This window comes from Manis javanica, chromosome 14 (genome assembly GCF_040802235.1).
Source record: "Manis javanica isolate MJ-LG chromosome 14, MJ_LKY, whole genome shotgun sequence".
In the NCBI taxonomy this organism is placed as follows: Eukaryota; Metazoa; Chordata; class Mammalia; order Pholidota; family Manidae; genus Manis; species Manis javanica.
Genome location: NC_133169.1, coordinates 79,849,028 through 79,868,487, shown reverse-complemented (window position 1 = coordinate 79,868,487; position 19,460 = coordinate 79,849,028). Strand labels below are relative to the sequence as shown.

General features: G+C 41.9%; 1 protein-coding gene across 27 annotated transcripts in view; it reads right to left on the bottom strand.

Annotated features, from left to right (window-relative positions):
• The window catches only part of OBSCN (obscurin, cytoskeletal calmodulin and titin-interacting RhoGEF), a 157,924-nt gene that overhangs the window by 122,725 nt on the left and 15,739 nt on the right, over window positions 1-19,460 (bottom strand). For 25 of the 27 annotated variants that reach the window (XR_012124859.1, XR_012124860.1, XR_012124858.1 and 22 more), the window contains exons 8-10: window positions 8,340-8,615; window positions 5,208-5,483; window positions 2,954-3,229 (exon numbers count right to left, since the gene is read on the bottom strand). Coding sequence is in view for 24 of the 27 variants with exons in the window: in XM_073221246.1 (XP_073077347.1) it covers window positions 2,954-3,229; window positions 5,208-5,483; window positions 8,340-8,615 (828 nt within the window). In the remaining 3 variants the exon portion in view is untranslated. The remainder of the gene's footprint in view (window positions 1-2,953; window positions 3,230-5,207; window positions 5,484-8,339; window positions 8,616-19,460) is intronic. The other 2 variants (XM_073221240.1, XM_073221242.1) reach the window with 1 other exon arrangement.

Genomic DNA, 19,460 nt, shown 5'->3' with positions numbered 1-19,460 from the left:
CGTGGTAACCGGGTGGAAGTGATTTTACCAATAGTACTGTATTCCTCCCTCCATTCATTTTAAGGCACTCACTCATGTGTTTACGTGTTAGAGAATGATGACTGTGTGTTTTGTTAAGGATGTTCCCCACTGGGTGACTTGCCCTTTCACTCTCTTATGGAATCTTCTGGTGAATCAAAGTTTTTAGTTCTAATGCAGTCAAATATGTCTATCTTGTTCTGTTGTGCTAGGGGATTTGTTTTCCATTCAAGAAATCTTTTCTTACCCTAAATCTTTAAGTAATTCATGTGATCATCTGAAGGTTTCATGGTGTCAGCTTCTACACTGAGATCTCTTAACCCTCCAGAAGTTGACTTTTGTGTGCAGCGTTAATTACCAGCACATTTTCTCCCATAGGGTTGAAAGGTCCAAGCACTGTCTATGAACACATCCTTTGTCTACTTCTTGCATGGACACTCAACCAAGAAATCAGAGGGAGGCTCTAGTCCACCTGGGCAAGGATCTCGTTCTGAGCCCACTATTCTCTTCCTTTGATCTCATAGCTCTCCCTGCATTGAGGCCCCATTGCCTTAATTAACTGTAGCTTTACGATCATTCCTCATATCTGGCTCAGCAAATGCTCACGATTTGCTTTTCTTCAAGAGAAAAGTGTATTGGCTGTTCTTTGCCTTTTGATTCCACTTGTTATTTTTCAATCCACTTCAAAAAATGTGTTTTGATTTTGATTAATGGACATCTTTGACATTTTCCATGGATTCCTATCCATCTATTTCAATCTCAAAAGTGTTTAATCATTCCCCTGCACAGAACCTCTTAGCACCTTTTATCACACTTGGAGTTAGAAAGTTTTGATGTTATTGCAATTCTTTTAAAATCTCATTTGCAAGTGTTTCGTGCTGGTATATATAGAAGTATTTTCTGCATATTGACTTTTTTACACAGTAATCTTTCTTCAGAGTCTTATCTAGCCTAATGATTTATCTCCTGGATTTTCTGAGTTTGTAATCACAATATCAGCGAACTCCACATTTATATTTTCCAAATTGTATGCCTTTTATTTAATTTGCCTCATTACTCAGGGATTACAGTGGCCTAATTGTCTACAGTTAAAGCTTCCAAGGTTCACTTTATGTGTGATGTTGTTCATGTTTCCTGTGGAAACATTTATCAAATGCAGAGCACCTTTATACAGCTTGCTAAGAATTTTATGGCACTAATTGATGGCAAATTTTATCAACATTTTTCTCTGCATTTATGACGTTAAATTTTAATCAAATGCTTTTATTCTGTATTGAGATAACTGCATCATTATTTACTCCACCTGCTGATGTCAAGCTTTATATTAGTCTAACGCTTCTGTCAAACCAGACTTGCAATTCCGACTGTAGCTTCCATCATGGCGTAGCCTCCTCTGGATGTATTGCTGACTTCACCCATTCTGCTAACAATTTGTTCATGATTTTGCCCTTGACACCCTAATAGATTGGCCTTTCATTTAATTCCTCCTCCTTTTCTCGTCAGATTTGGGTATCAATGTTATGTTTTCCATATAAAGTGTGTTGTGGAGAGTATCTCCTTTTTCTATTCAATAGAACAGTTTCCATGAGCATGGACTAACTGTTTTCCAGAATATTTGATACAGTTTACCGAAGAACTCCTGGACTTAAGACTTTTTATTATCGGTTCCACTTATTTAAAAGTCATAGAACTATTTGAGTTTTCTGTATTTTTGTGTCAGTTTTTATAGTTTACAAGGAATTAGCCAAACTGTCACAACTTTTCAAAGTTACTGCCATAAAACATTGTGTCATATACTCTTAATAATAACATTTCACAGACATACATAGCGGGGTTTTTGATATCTATACACACCACAAATTACTATATAGTGAGGAAATGTCAAACTGTTATGTGTTGGCACCTGGGAGTCAATGTGTGATGGCAGCTCACCTCTGTTCGGTATCAAGACTCTTAACAGAGTTAGGATCATTTGACTTTTAGACTTCTCTGCGTATCAGCCAAGGAGACACAGCTACACACTAACTATCATGAGATGCTATGAAAACAAATACTCCTTTGCCAGTCAGAGGCTGCTACCACAGGCACGTCCCCAGTAGCAAGGCACGTCGGTGTGGCAGAAGCTACTTTTCCCTTCTGTTCCTAAATGTACAAGTGTAACTCAAAGGGCACCTGTGACGCTGGGCATCCGAACTGAAGACAAAGGCAAAACGTGATCTGCTTCAAACAATCCCAAGTATCACAGAGGAGCAGCTACCAATTGTCCATTTTTTCTTTTCTCTCCACAGACATTATAACAAAATATGCACCTGTATTTTGCTACGTAAGATAACAGAGAACTTCTATGCCCCTGAAAAGGAGGAAGGAGTGTCCCACACACCTCAGATTTGATAGTTATTTCAGATAATTCCAAGCATGACTGTGTGGCGAAACTTTCCCCTAATCCAGGCTCAGTGAACCTGTAACATCTCTCCCTGACAAGACCTGGCATGAATTGCTGGGTGATGTCACCTGGTACATGTCAGAACATATAACGGGAGGACACTGACATAATCCAGGTGAGTGACACCTGCTCCACCTTAGACCCCAAGTATCAGGTACAGCCAGAGTCCGGACACCATGGAACAAAGTCTGGACACCAGGGAACACCAGGAAGGTCTGGACCAGAGCTGGGAATGTGTGACTGAGCATTACTACGTGGAAACACCACTGGAGTTTCAGAAGGCCCCTCTCCTTTCCATGCATACCCTTCTCACAAAGCCTCCCGTGGCCCAAAAGTCATATGAAAATGGGATATGGAAGGATCAGAGATGTGAAGAGATGAGGTCTAAAGAAAGTGCACAAATGTCTGGGCTGTAAGCCATTCCCAAGAGCATCTCCTTAGTACTAAGTAAGTACCAACGTAGTGCTAACTAAATACTCCCAAAGCACTGACCTGCCACGTCCAGGCGGAAGGACACCTTCTGGCCGCCGGCCTCGCAGCTGTACTGCCCAGCGTCCGTCTTCTCTGCCTGCTGCACCACCAGCCGCCTGTTGCAGCCCTTGGCCTCCACGTGCACTTTCGAGCTGGAGCTCAGCTTCTTCCCGTCCTTGTACCATGTCACCTCCGTCTGGGCCTGGGCCACCTCGCAGCTCAGCGTGGCGCTGGCCCCCGCCTCTGCCTGCACCTCACTGTGCGCTGGCTGCTCCTTGGCAAACACCACCGAGGGCTCTGGGGACAGGCAGGGATGCACAAGGTCAGAGTCACCTTGTTAGGATGGTGGCACTGGGGAAAATAAGGCCCACATGGGGAGGCAGGAAGTCTGAACCTTAGCCAGGCTCTGGCCCAGCTATGTGGCCTGGAGAAGCCCCACCACCTTCTCAGCAACAAGTAACAATGTATCTGTACATTCTGTCAGCGCCCCATTTTGTGTGATTAGCTGGTTCTTCCACAATAGTACTTATCAAATTAAGGAAGAACTATCATTTTTACAACTGGATAAGAATTTCATGTGATGAAATGATGTTAATTTTGTCAAACAGTTCTCTAGATTTATGATTTTAAACTTCATCAAATGCTTTATTCTGTATTTATGCAAGTAATCACTTATTTTTTTTCATTCAAACTGTTAATATTATGCACTGCATTGATTTGCTTGTGTTTTTAGCATTTAACCAGCCTTACGATCTGGAACTATAAACCTCCATCATAGTTTATTATGTTCTCAATACATTACTGAATTTATTTTTTACAAAAATTTTTTAAAAGATTGACCTTGATATCCATAATAGATGTACCCGTAATTTTAATTGTTACTACTTGACAGATACTGGTCATCAACACTATCCTATCTCCATGAAATAAAGCAGGGAAGGATCTCCTTTTTCTATTCTCTAGAATAATCTCCATGAACATGAAATTACTTCTTTCCAGAATATTTCTCAAAATTTACAAGCAGACCCATTCAGTTATATCATTCTCTATGAGATGATTTATTATGGTTCCATTTATTTGAAAGGCTATTGAACTGTTTGAGTAGTGTAAATCTTGTGCCACTTTAATATAGTTTTCTAAAAATTTGGTAGATTGGTCAAACCTTTTCATATTTATTACCATAAAATAAATTTTCACATCCTCCTAAAATAATAACTTTAAAAGATACACAGTGGATTTCTTGGTATCTATGCACATCCACAAACAATTGCATGCTAATAAAATATCAAACTGTTATGTAGTAGCCACACGAATCAATGTAGACTGCAGCTCACCTTTGTCATTAAGACTCTCAACAAAAGGAAAATATGAAGCAGTCGAAAGGGACAGACACCCAAGGGTTACTGGGACCTGCCATGGATTAGATACTGCCTTACGAGCCAGTGGCCACTGCTACAGGAACTCATTTTAGCAAAACATGCCGGCAGAGGGTAAACTTTTCATTCCTCGCCATTTCTAAATGTACAAATGGGACTCCAAGGGGAATACTGACAGAACGTTTTCTAAGAGAAGGGAAACAAGATTTCATTTAAAGGGAGAAACCAGACCTCACATGTGCTTATCTCAGGCCCATACCCACTAATACCCTGGCCTTTGTTTACGTTGCACAGAAGTTGCAACAGAACCTGGGTCTCGATTGTACCACACATAGGCAGTCAAATAACTACTGCATCCACGCACAGGGGAGAGGCCGTCCCAGAAGGGCTAAAGCATTGCGCATCCATATTTGAGTGCTGAGATATGTCCAGGTGTGCCTGCCAGAAATTTCCCCTTGTCCTGGTTTAATGAAATTCAAACATCTCTTCCTAGTGTGAACCCACGTGTTTCTGGGTGAGGGTATCTGGGAGCTGCCAGGACATCCAATGGAGGGAAATTCACATATTCCAGGTGAGAGATGCCTGGTCTGTGCCCTGCTCCCAGTGCAAGGAGAGCCAGAGTGCCAGACTCCAAAGAACAACCGGAGCTCCGGGCAGATTAGGAATTTAGGGCTGTGTGTGACTGTGCGGAAACACTGCTCAGGGTCGTCAGCAGCACACTCTCCCGCTTCACGCCCCTCCCATCCGGCCTCCCTTGGCCCAGCCATGGGAATCGTACGAGAACTGGGAGTGCTGGGGCTGGAAGCGGTGAGGTCCGACAGAGGAGCTTCAGGGTCTTGAGGCAGTACATCAATCCCATCACACCTCCATACGGCTTAGACAGAACTCTGATAACTGACCTGTGACATCGAGGCGGAAGGACACCTTCTGGCCGCCGGCCTCACAGCTGTACTGCCCGGCATCCACCTTCCCTGCCTGCTGCACCACCAGCCGCCTGTTGCAGCCCTTTGCCTCCATGTGCACTTTCGAGCTGGAGCTCAGCTTCTTCCCATCCTTGTACCATGTCACCTCTGTCTGGGCCTGGGCCACCTCACAGCTCAGCGTGGCGCTGGCCCCCGCCTCGGCCTGCACCTCACTGTGCGCTGGCTGCTCCTTGGGAAACACCACCGAGGGCTCTGGGGACAGAGAGGGACACGTGGTCAGAGACACGAGGCCAATACCAGCTTATGTCTCAGGGACTGAAATTTCGGAGTTCAGTAAACTGTCTCCTTGGTGCCACATGTGTCATGTTCCTAGTGGGATGTTAGACTTCTGTTCACAAGCATGTCTCCTGCCATCGAGCCCGAGTGTGCATCTGGACATGTCCTGACTCAAGAGCAGCTCCCATGCCTGGAGGAGGTGGCCAAGGCCCTCCCAGGATGGTGCTGTGGTCCACTATCTTCCGTGTGACATCCAGCCCTTGGAGGCAGGTTGGATTGTTCCCCCTCGAATCCCCTGAGCACATGGTGTGTCCACCACAAACTCCTGTCCATTTTGTCATGGTAACAGGCACTAACTTGTTTGCATAGCTCAATGAGGTTTCGTGTACTGTCCCCATGTAACCAAAACCTCAACAAAGAAAGCATTCCCTGCTCCTATTCACTACTGACTAGCTCCAAATTAACCACTACTCTAACCTCTGTTGCCATAACTACTTTTGCTTGTCCTTTGACTTCATGTGAATGGAATTAATACATTGTATGTTCCTGGATCTCTTTTCTTTCACTCAGCACAATGTCTGTAAGATGCACCCCTGCTGTTAGCAGCAGTTCACTCTTCTGTGTTGGTGTATGGGTTTGCATTGTATGGACACCATGACTTTTCTTTCCTTTTCCTCTTGTGGCTCAGTGGGGTGTCTCTGACTTAGGATGTGATGAGTAAAGCTGCTGCAAACATTCTTGGATCTGTCAGTATCCTGTATGTATCCCTATGGTGGCAGCTGAGAACAAGACACCTCTGTTCTTACAGAGTTTACAATCTATGGGGGAGATACAGACAATCAAACATAGAGACTATGACAACAATGACACAATGCTGTGTCTTGTGAGTGATAAAATACGACATAGTGGCATGCTAGAAACACAGCGCTGACTGACGGCTCAGATTCAATGGTCAGAGCAGACTTCTCCCGGGAATGATGTTTACGTGGAGTGCCAAATGATGAAAGGGAAGCAGCTTTGACTACCATGTAGAGGAGACTTTTTAAAGGAGGTGACAACTAGGGCCAGGCTCTCTGCAGGGGTAGGTGTGAAACAAGATAGGGAAGATGCAAGGGGACCACTTAGAGGTGAGGGACTGCACCAGGCACCTGTTTTTCTTCTCAGGGCACTGCTGCTTCTGGGTATGGCACGGCAATGAAAATCCAAGCATAAGGCTCTTACCAAGAAGCAAGAAAACCAGTAACACTGTAGACACCTTGTATGGACAGAGATGAAATTAGAGATCGGGAAGCCAAGTGTCTGGGGAGAAGGGACCACGTACAATTGAGCCCCACCCTCAGCCATGTTCCACTTGAGACATCTGATGAGTTCTGAAGCCACATGGAGCAGGAACTGAAGAAGCCAGGCAGAAAACCCCTGAGAACCAGGGCAGACTTTTCAGCAACATGCTTTACAGGGAGACAAAGATTAGTACTAAGGTGCAGGGTGCAGCCCCCATCCACACCCCTTCTCTCTGTAGGATTCCTTGGAGGACTATTCCCAGCACTGGAGACAAACTAGAGATAGATGACCCTAATCAAAACTGCAAGGCAGTCTCAGGTCAGCGCAGTCCTGTAATGGACTGAAGTTCTCAGGCAGCCTCTCCTTGCCTAGAAAAGGAAGGAGTGATTTTCTTTCTGAAGTAAGATATCATCCATAGCCAACAAATTTTCTCACAAATGTCTCACAGTCAACCAAAAATTCACTGGCATGCCAAGGAGAGGAATAACAGAAAACAAACAAACAAAAAAACACAAAAAAGAATATCAATTATGGTTCTCAGATCAGGATATAGCCATGATTAAATTTTTTAATATAGAAGGAAGAATATATATCAAATAGGAGACATTTACTAGACTCCAGAATCTATAAGGAATTAACCAAATGGAAATCATATAACTTGAAAATATCATATTTGAAAGTAAACACACCATAGATGGGTTTGATAGCATATGAGATATAGCAGAACATAAGATTAGTGAATTGGAAGACAGATAGAAAGAAAATATCCAGTATAAAGCAGAGAAAAAAATTAACAGGCAGAGGGGAAGAGAGATGCATATGATATATGTGAGAAAAAATATTCAATGGCTGATGAAAGACAGAAACCCACAGACTCAAGGTGCTCTGCAACCCCAACCAGTACGAACACAAAGAAAACAACACCTAGGTTCATTAGAGTAAAACTGCTGAGAATCAAAGCCAAAAGCAGTTAAAAAAGAAAGAAAGAAAGAGAACCCTTAAAGAACATAGTAGACCTGCAAGTTGATGTTTCAAAAGAAAATATGGAATCCAGAAGATAATGGGATAGTCTCTTTACAATGCTGGGTTTTTTTAAATATGGAGGAGCTGCTGAATTGTAATTTGACATCCAGAGAAAACAGCCTTCAGAATTAAAGGTTTTCAGAGAAGTAAAAATATCAGAGCACCAGGTCTGCAAAAATAAATACTGACAACAGGGTTCTTCAGTCAGAAAAAAAAAGAATCCCAGAATATTGGGCCCAAATCCTGGTTCTGCAGTGTCCTGGCCATGTGATCTTTGGAAAGTTACAGAATTTCCCTGTGCCTTATCTTAAAATGGGAATAATCAGAATTCCTCCTCCAACATTGTAAAGTTTACACACACAAGTAATGGCACAACAAGCACGCATAAAATCCAGCCCTCAGCTGGAAATTAATAGCTAGCTGCTACATGGGAAGGTTTGTGAGAAAACAGGCTTTTAAGTGGCATCTCCACATGCCCCCTACTCCCTAATAATTAACCTGAAGAATATAAGACCTCAAGACACCTACCTGTGATGTCCACGTGGAAGGAGACCTTCTGGCCCCTGGCCTCGCAGCTGTAATCCCCAGCATCTTCCTTCCCTGCCTGCTGCACCACCAGCTGCCTAGTGTGCCCCGTGGCCTCCATTTGCACTTTTGAACTTGAACTCAGCTTCTTCCCATCCTTGTACCACGTCACCTCTGTCTGGGCCTGGGCCACCTCACAGCTTAGTGTGGCGCTGGTTCCCGCCTTGGCCTGCACCTCACTGCATGCTGGCTGGTTCTTGGAAAACACCACTGAGGGCTCTGGGGACAGAAACATAGGGTCAGAGACAATCAAGAATTGAAGGAGGGCCCATCTCCTGGATCTCAAAACTACAGTGTCTTGGCCATAAGCCTGCCCTGTTCATGGCTGTCTCAACACAGAAAACTTCACATCCAGAAGATACCTAAAGCAGCAAAGGGTCAGCTCTCAAAATCTGAAGGTTCCCAGTTCAATAATTTTTAGATCAGTATGTTATGGTTCAGGGTCTGGCATCTGGGATCTTATAATTACCCTAAAAAATGGAGGCATAATTTGTGGCCTGCACATCAAGCCATAGGTATTTTCAGGGAAAACTTCTTATGCACTGTCATCAAGAACAGTGACACCCCTGAGTCACCAGCACCCATATACAGAGGACTGCTGATTCAGTCTACAGCTCCAAGCAGGCCAAGCACCATAGGTGTAATGTAATCCATGGCCTTGGGATTGGATGTTTTCTTTTATTGAAAGTAATGTTTCATATCACATTACTTCTAGATGAACTTTTCTTCTTTATGAATACCCACGGGTAATTTTTCAGCAAGGTTTTGTAAATTCTCTCCATTTACCTTCTTTGAACATCTTTATTTCACCCTGACTTTTAAATGATAGCTTAATGGATATAGATTCTAGTTGGCAGTTGTTTTCCTCAGTACTTTGGAGATGATGCCATCTTTTCTGTGTTCTTCATTGCTGTTGACAAATCTACCAGAAGGCTAACTGTTGTTCCATTAATCTCTTTTTCTTTCTGGTGGATTCTAAGATCTCCTCTTGGTTTTTGGCCTTCTGTGGTTCATTATGAAGTATCTAGCTGTGAATTTATTTTCTTTATATTTCCCATTATTTTTTGTGAGTCTTGAAATGTAGGATCACATTTGACCATTTCTAAAAATTCTGCACATCACTTTTTTCCCTTATTATTCACCTTCCTCATTCTCTCATTTCTCCTCAATATCCTTTTAAACATGTGTGTGCCTTCTGCTGCTCATCTCCATGTCTGCCATTATCTCTTATTTTTTATCTCTGTGATTCATTCTGAGTAATTTCCTCAGATCCATCTTCCAATTCAGAAATCCTCTCTTTAGCTATGTCTAATTTGCTTTTTATCCAGCCACTAAATTGTTCATTACATGAAATGTGCTTCTCACTCAAGAAGTTTCATTTGGTTCTTCTTGGAATCCACCTGCTCTTATTTTCTACTATTTATTTTTTTCTTAATGTTTCCAAGTCTCCCGTATATCCCTTTGTTCATTTTAAATATGCTTATTTCAGATACTCTGAAGTCTCTAGGTGGTCTAATCCTGATTCAACTCTCTTTTCTATTGGATTTTCTCTCTGATGTTTAGATACACTTTTATTGTGAGTGCACCTTTAGCAAAGCTTCTTTTCAGTGGTAATTAAGCATGGCCTGGGCAGTAAAGGTATCCATATCCCTCTGATACATTTACTCATGTGAAGTATTCCAGGAGTGTCCCTGGCCTGGGGCCCCATTTTTAGGTTAACTTCTCAGCCTGGGGTCCTAGCAGTATAAATTGAAACCCCAGTTCCAAGCAAGACACAGGTTTGCATTTCTTGGGGAAGGTCTGTCTGATCCAAAGCAGACAGACACCTGTCTGTCACCTCCCTGGGCTGCAGGTAGATTGCTTTTCTAGTCTATTTTTTCCCTAATGATGTGGTTCTACAAGTTCTTCAGTTTGTACAGCGGTTTCCATTCAACTTCCCCATCTACCTCGAATCTAAGTGCCCACCACCAACATGCTCACAAAACCTGACTCTCCCTCTCCAGCCCAGCATTGACCAAGGCCCATGCCCAGTGAGCCAAATATGCCCAGATGTCCCAGCACACACACTGGCTCATCACCCACTCCTCCCAGAAAACCTGCTCCTGTCTACCTGCTGCATCTCAGAGAGTTGTCCCGCCATCTACATATCCACCCACGCCCACAATTTACCTATATCTCCTCTCCTCTCAGCCCCACACCCACAGGACCACCACTCCATCCTCCGCACCCCCCATTACCTCATTTCATCCCCATAACCACAGCCTCTATTCACCATGGACATCTCCAAAGAAACAATCTCTGCAGAAGGAAGTTTTCTGGGATCAGATGGGTCAGTGAGAGGTCACATATTTCTCATGGATCTGATGCACACCTGAGCTCCTACCTGCATCTGTGCTCCCAGTCAATGACAATCTCACTTTTGAAATGATGATTTCTCTATTATTTCTTCACCAATGAGATTAGCACTGGGAACTCTGCAACCTGACAAATCCTCACAAACATCACCACGTGAAAGCACAGTACTCCCAACCACATGGCCAGCTGTCACCCTCTCATGGCCAGCTGGACACACACACCTTTCAGAACATACAATGAAGCATCTGCCACTCATTTTGTGGCCCCAGGCTCAGCTACATCTCCAAGGCGTTTCTGAATCAGGTCTGTGGTTTCTGATGTTCACTTAACAGAAGGATTCATAGACTAACTTTGACAGAAACTGTATCTCTTTGATATGAATGTCACGAAACCATTTCTGATCACATGATGTATGTGTGTGTCTATGTGTATGTATGTGTAGCATGTGCTGGGTGTACATATTGTTGTATGTGTATGTGTATATGCATGTCTGTGTGTGTATGTTATGTGGGTGAGTGTATATGTGTATTTAAAGGTACACATGAGTGTATGCATGTCTATGCATATGTTTGTATGTGAGTTGAGCATATATGATATATGTGTCTTTCAATGTCTGTGCTTAAATTTGCAGGTATATATGTGTGTATGTCTGTGAGTGTGTATGTGTATTTAAATGTGCATATGTGTGTATGTATGTCAGTGCATATGTGTTTGAGCATGTTATGTGTGTTTCAATGTGTGTGCTTAAATTTTCAGGTATGTACATGTGTGTGTGTCTGTAAGTGTGTGTGCAGTCTGTGGGTTGAGATGGTCTGCAGGTGGCTGCACTTGCAGAGGGTGCAGGTGGAAGCCCTCCATACTCCGCAGCTGAGCCCACACCATGAAGTCCTCAGTCACAGTGGCTTGCCATCACAATTCACCTGAATGAGTTACAAATAGTACTGAAAGGGTGCTCAGGATTTATCCCACACCAAAAATACCACGGTTTGGGCTCATCTGCATAGTTGCAAAAATCAAAACTCATATTTTTGCAAAAGTACATATGGGTGGTTCCACTTCCAGGCATACCCTCCACCCTGCCTCACCCACCGAAGGCAGCCACGGTGGGGAGCAGCTCTTTGAGGGCTCTCCAGGCGGTAGCAGCAGGTCCGTCAGGAGAAAGACAATTCTAAGTCCCACAAATCCTCACAAACACCTCACAAACACCACCACGTGAAAGCACAGTACTCATGTGGTGGTGAGTCTACCTTTTTGTCCTGGCTGGCACACAGGACAGCTCAAAGTAGGCCCCTCAACTCTCCCTCAAGGAATGGGGAAGAGAATCCAAATGCTCAGATAGTGGAAGATGCCCCCTCCCACTTTCTCCATTCTTTCACACCCCAGCCCAGAAAAAATGAAGAGTCCTAAACCCTGAGGGAGGGGATGTTCCTCGCCAGTGAAGGAGATCTGGTCCTGAGAGGGAGGGGGCAAACCCCACTGATCCTTCCCTTCTGACCTCCCCGGACTGGGCTCTGACACAGATGGGCCGTAGGACGCAGGTGTCACAGCAGGGCATTTACAGCTCCAGCTTCCCAAGAAAAGAGCAGAAACCCCACTGTCCCAGAAAGACTGGGGAGGGAGAAGGCCTAGAACATGAGGTCATCAGGAACTAAAGGCTCCACCCTCAGCCATGCGTGAGTGGGTCCAAACTAAACCAGCAGAGCAAGGACTTCGATCCCCGGACTGCGGCACAGACCACAGTCCAGAGTCACACTGACCACCATGTGGGCACATTCAGGACAGATCCACATGGCACTGCGGAGCCTTGGGAACAGAACTCATGAAGGCTGGTGGGAACCCACAGCCAGAACTCAACAAGGCCAATTTCCAGCTTAAAAACGTCAACATTCCCCATTAGATGTAAAGGCCCAGGGCCTCCTGACACAGTATTCAGCATATCCAGGTATAATCCAAACTTATTTGGCCCATGAAGAACCAAGGAACTCTCAGTTCACATGTGTGGGAAGATGATTCACAGCAACTAATGACAAGGTGACACAGATGTTGGAAATATCTGACAAAGAACTTGAAGCAGCTCTTACAAAAGTGTTGCAACAAGTAAAAGCCAATACCCTTGAAAGAAATGGAAAAATAGAAACTCTCAACAAAGAAAGGCAATATGAAGAACTAAGTGGAAATTTTACAAGTGGAAAATATAATAACAGACATAAGTCACTATATAGGCTTGATCGAATACAGATAGTGGAAGAGTTACTGGACTTGAAGACAGAGTAATGGAAACTATTCAATCTAAACAACAGTAAGAAAAGGAATTTCAGATGGGATCCCAGGGGCCAGTGGGACAAAAGGACTAAAATTCATGTCCCTAGTCCTAGAAAGAGAAAAGAAAGAGTACAGTTCAGAAAAAACTTTTTTCAAGAAATAACAGCTGAAACCTCCTCAGATTTGGTGAAAGACATAAACCAAATTAAATGAGCCTAGCAAATCCCAGACAGAATAAACCCAAGGAAATCGACACCAAGATTTACTATTTCAAATGAAAATTAAAGGCAAAAAAATCCTGAAGGCATGCAGAGAATACTGACACATGATTTGCAGGGTAACAATTTGAATTTCTCATCAAAAATTAGTCAGCACTGAAAAAAAGAATCATCAGCCCAGAATACTATTTCCAGCAAAAATATCCTTCAGGAGTGAAGGTGAAATACAGTCTGGATGAAGGAACGTGAAGAAAACCCCTTGCTGGCAGATCTGCTCTAGAGAAATTTCTGAGGGAAATTCTCAAAGGAAACGATATCACAGGCAGACTTGGAGCAGAGGGAATGGAGATCAAAAAATAAGTAGTAAATATCTGAGTATTATGACTATGAAGTATGTGCCCCCCAAAATTCATTAGTTGAAGCCCTAACCCCCAGAGTTGGAGATAGGGAATTTAGGGAGTTAAAATTGAGGTTAAAAGAGGTATAAGTGTGGGGCCCTAATACAATAGGACTGGCACCCTTATAAGTAAAGGAAGAGACATCGGAGATGTCAGAGGAAAGTCCCTATGAGGACACAGTCCATGTCAGGGCCAGAAAGGCAGGTCTCCCCAGGTCCTGACTATGCAGCACCCTGCCTGGACTTGTGGCCTGCAGCACTATGAGAAGATCAGTTTCTGTTGTGCAAGCCATGCAATCTGCGGTGTTTTGCTAATGCGAGGTAAATAAAGTAGACTGTACTTCTCCTCTTGAATTCTTTAAAATATGTTCGGTAGTTGAAAGCAAGAATTGTTCCCTAGGTGACCACACAAAAATATATGTAAAGTCATGACAGGTACATTAAAATGGAATGCTAAAAGTGTCCTGAATAGCCCAAATGACGGAGGAAAGGTAAAGAGGAACAAAACAAAAAGAGTAAAAATGGAAACAAATCATGAAAGGGTAGACCTGAATCCAAACATAAAAATTATTGCATTAAATGAAAATAATCTAAACAAGCTGATTATAAGACAGATTGTCCAAACTGATAAAAAACCAAAGACCCAACTTAATGCTGCCTCCAAGAAACTCACTTCAAATACATGTAGATAAAAGAAAAAAGACAAAAGAATACATACAATGCAAACACTAATCAAAACAAAGCTGGAGTATTTAAATAAACTTCAAATGAAGTAAACTTCTAAACCAAGAAAATCAGCATAAAGAGGGACATTACATAGAAATAAACAAAGGGGGCCTTACGATTAGCATGTATAATGGGGGTGCACGGGGAGGGCTGTGCAACACAGAGAAGACAAGTAGTGACTCTACAGCATCTCACTACGCTGTCGGACAGTGATTGTAATGGGGTATGTGGGGGGGACTTGGTGATGGGGGGGAGTCTAGTAAACATAATGTTCCTCATTTAAGTGTAGATTAATGATACCAAAATAAAAATAAAAATAAATAAAAAAGAAGTCAATTTACAAAAACACAACAACCCTAAATGAGTTAGCCCCCAGCAACAGAGCTTCCAAATACAGGATGCAAAAACAGACAGAACTGAAAATAAGAACAAAGTCCACAATTACAATGGGACAAGTCAACAAGCTTTGCACAATCATTGCTAGAACTAGTAAGCAGAAAATCATTATGGTGTAGAACTGAACCACTAATCAGCATGACCTAACCGACAGCTGAGAGACCTTCCACCCAACAGCAGAATACCGATTCATTCCAAGTATACATGGGACATTCACCTACAGACCCCACGGTGGTTCACAAAGGAAACTGTTAAAAATGTTTAAAAATTACAATAACATAAAGTATGTTCTCTGACCAAAATGGAATTAGGCTAGAGGTCAGTAACAATAAAATCTCCAAGTACTTGGAAATTAAACAGCTGCCTAAGAAGTCTCAAGGGAAAATAGTAAAGATTTTAAACTGAACAGTGAAACACAAAATATCAAAATATGTAGGGTAAAAGTCAATCAGTGCTGACGGACAGTGACTGCACTGGGGTATGGGTGGGGACTTGATAATATGGGTAAAATGTGGTAACCACATTGTTTTTTCATGTGAAACCTTCATAAGAGTGTGTATCAATCATACCTTAATAAAAAATTTAAAAATTAAAAAAATTAAAAATTAAATTAAATTTTAAAAAAGCTACAAAAAGAAAAGTAAATCAGTGCTTAGGGGGAAATTCATACTCTTAAATATTTACACCAGAAAAGTAGAAAGATTTCAATCAGTAATCGAAGCTTCCACTTTAAGAATGAGAAAAACAGTAAACTAAACCCAAAGCAAGCAGAAGGAAGAAAATAATAAAAATAAGAAAGCAATTACATAGAGAAAATCAACAAAATCTGCATTTGGCTGTTTGAAAAGAGCAATAAAATTGATACGCCTGTAGCAAGACTAGTAAAGAAAAAGAAGACATAAACTAACAATATCAGGAATGAAATGGAATGTATCGAGCACTACAAATGACTTTATGCACATAAATTAAACAAATCTCATGAAACAGAACAATTCTTCAAAACCCACAAACTACCAAAACTTGCCCAGAAAAAAACCAACAAGTTGTATATTTTCATGGCTATAAATAAAATATTTTCAAATTTTAAACCTTCTAATAATAAAGAAATCTCCAGGCCAGAATGACTACTGGCTTAGTCATAACTAAATAACTAAATAAATAACTAAAAAACAAAGTAGGAAGAGAAATCGCATAGATTCCACACAATCTCTGGCGGAAAACAGATGAGAAGGGAACACACTTTCTGACCCATTTTGTGAGACCAGCATTACGCTGATACCCAAACCAGATAAAGCAGTATAAGAAAACTACAATCCAAAATGCTCTATGAGCATCAATATAAAAATACTCAACCAAATACTATCACACTGAATCTGTAACATGTAAGAAGAATAACATATCACCACTGACCTTAATCTCAGAATGCAAGTCTGGTTAAATATGTAAAAAATCACTAAAAGACATGTCAGCCAAAATGGCAAAATAGCATTTTCTTAAAGCTCTCTTCCATAAAAGCAATTTTGCAACTTGCAAAAACTGTTTGGACTCAACTTTTTCAGAGCTCTGAAATTAAACAAAGGCTTGCAGCAATCTGGGGACCATATATTCAAGAAAAACAGATGAATCCTGATAAGAACAGCAGGATTTGTGGTGTTTTAACTTTTTACCCCATTCTCATGCTCCCTCCCTAATTCTGAGGCAGCCTGGAAAACCCACAGTCCTCAACCTCAGCAAAAGCCAGCAGCCTGGAATTGGGGAGCAAGGACACTTTCAAAGCCCACCCCCAGAGAAGCATCATTATTTGAGCTGTTTGGGGTTCCCAAGAAACCCCACTCACAAGGCTTTTTGTGCATCATGGCTATATGATATTTACAGACTGGTATGGTAGAAAAAAATCAATTAAACATGAAAAAGGCAGCAGTAGAGGAAATGAAGACATACAAATAACATGTAAAAAACAAAGAGCAAAATAACAGAAGTCCTTCCTTATAAATATTACTTTAACTGCAAATAGATTCAACTCCCCAATTAAAAGGTAGAGATTGGCAAAATGAACTTATTTAAAAATACATACTGTCTACACTTATCAAGGTCAGCATTTTGTAAAAAATAAATAAAGTAAAAATTTTTAAATGCATGCTGTCTACAAAAGACTCACTTTAGATGCAAAGATACAAACAGGCTGAAAGCGAAAAGATGCTCCTAACCAAGAGCAGCTAAGGAGATCTGAGGGGGCTGTACTATTGTCAGGCAAAATGACTTAGGGCAAAACCCATCACAATCTCTTTTATAATGGAGATAAAAATGTTATACTTCAAGGAATACCATGAGAACTAAATGAAGCTGAAGGTTGATCTTGACACTGTTAAAGTTGATTTATTATTTTTGTTACGTGTTTTATTTTTTTAATTGTTAGTTATCATTTTATTATTATTATATCATTATTACTGTTAGTATTACTATTACATTATTTTGAAGAATGCTGAAAAAAAAAACCATCACAAGACATATATTGCTACATATATTGATAAAAGGGCCAATTCATCAAGAAGATCTCCCAACTATTAACATAACCACAATGAACAGGAGAGCCCCAAAATATGTGAAATAAAAACAACAGATTAATGGGAAAAGAGAATAATAGTTCTATAAGAATGATCTCACTTTCAATAATGAATCACAGAACCAAACATAAGATTAACAAGAAAACAGAGGACTTGAACAACACTGGACACCAGCTGCACCTAACAGTCAGATGCAGAACACCCCACCCACCAGCAGCAGAATGCACGATTTACTCACATGCACATGGAAGAGGCCCCGGCATAGGCCACATGTTAGCCCACAAGACAAGTCATAATAAATTTTTTAAAGTTTGAAGAGATATAAAGTGCCTTTTCCAATCACAATGAATGAAGGTAGAAATCAATAATTTAAAATTTTGAAAAAATCCATAGCTATAAATTACAGGCTTATCTCAAAAAAAAAAAGATTGAATATCAATAACCTAACCTCATACCTAAAGAAACTAGAAAAAGACGAGCAAGCTAAACTCAAAGTTAGAAGGAAGGAAATAAAGATAGAGCAGAGATAACTGAATAGAGAACAGAAAAGTGATAGAAAGAATAAAGAAAAAGGAACCCCAAAATAGGTTCTTTGTAAAGATTAATGAAATTAACAAACCATTTGCTAGACTCACCAAGGACAAAGGTTAGAAGATTCAAATGATGAAAATCTGAAATAAAAGTGGAGACATCAATACAGCCCTTACAAAAATAAAAGGTATCACAAGAGAATATATGAACAATCGTGTGCCAACAAATTAGAAAACCCATATGAAATGGACCAGTTCACAGAAACACATGCATGCCAAAACTGACTCAAGAAGAAATAGAAAATTTGAACAGACCTGTAACAAATAAAGAGATTTAATAAATAAACAAGAGCAAAAGGAAAAGCACCCAGATTGGAAATAAGGCAGTAAAACTATCTGTTTTTACAGGTGACATGAATTTGTACATAGAAAATCCTAAGGGATCCACAAAGGGATGAACAGGTTCATAAATGGATTCGGCAAGGTTGTAGGATACCAAACCAACATTCAAATACCAACTCCAATTCTGTAGGTTGGCAATGGGCAATCCAAAAATAAAACTAAGATAACAATTCCTTTTAAAGTAGTACGAAAAATAATAAAATACTCAGCAACAAAACTTAACAAAATAATGCAAGTATTGCACACTGAAAGCTTACAAGACATTGTTGAAAGAACTTTGAAAGGCCTAAATAGATGGAGAGGCACCCCATATTTATGGATTAGAAGTCTGATATTGGAAGGGGTTTGAGATGGTGGCATTGAGCCTGAACCTACCTCCTCCCTTGCACACACAGAATCTACACCTATACCTACACACGGGGCAGTTCATCCCAAGGGAGAAACTGGGGCCTGAGCAAACAGGTTCTTCACAAGAGATAAAAATATCACATAAAATACATCAAGAGGGATGGAGACATGTGAAGGGCAGGAGCCCTAGCCCCGGTGTGGGCCTGCAGTAGGGAAGGATGCCACTGAGGGACCAGGGCACAGATTCACCTGCACTGGGGCCCAGAAAGAAAAATACAGCTTAAAGGGCAAACACACTAGAAAGCCAAGCTTCAGAAACAGGGCATCTGCCAAAGAGCGGAGTTGCAGCTAAGACTCTCTCTGGGTTGGGAGGTGCTGGTGGGTGCCATTGTCCATATTCCCCCCGCTGCTGGGAGTTGGGTTTGGGTGCCCTCACCAGCTCCAAACATAACGCCAGGCAGCACTCCCCACCCCAGACACACCCACCTGACATCCAACGGTACTCCCAAGGCAGCACCAGTGCAGTCTGCACGGCTCACAACCACCCACTCCCCTTCTGCCACCAACCACCCTGTCATCGGGACCCTAGTGGCAGTCACTGGGACTTCCCCTGGACTGTGCCTCCTCAGTACCCTGCACCCAGACCGTGCCCCCAGGCCTCACTGGCATACCCCCAGCAGTGCTCACCAGGACATTCCCAGACTATCCTGCTGGGTGCTTCCTGGTGCTTCCCCCCAGCCAGCCAGAACCTGCAGGCACAGTCCACCCAGGGGACGTTCCTGCCTGAGGCCACTGCTTCAAGGCTGGGTGAGGCAGCCCATTCACATCATCCACAGAAACAAACACAGAAGGTCAAACTAAATGAG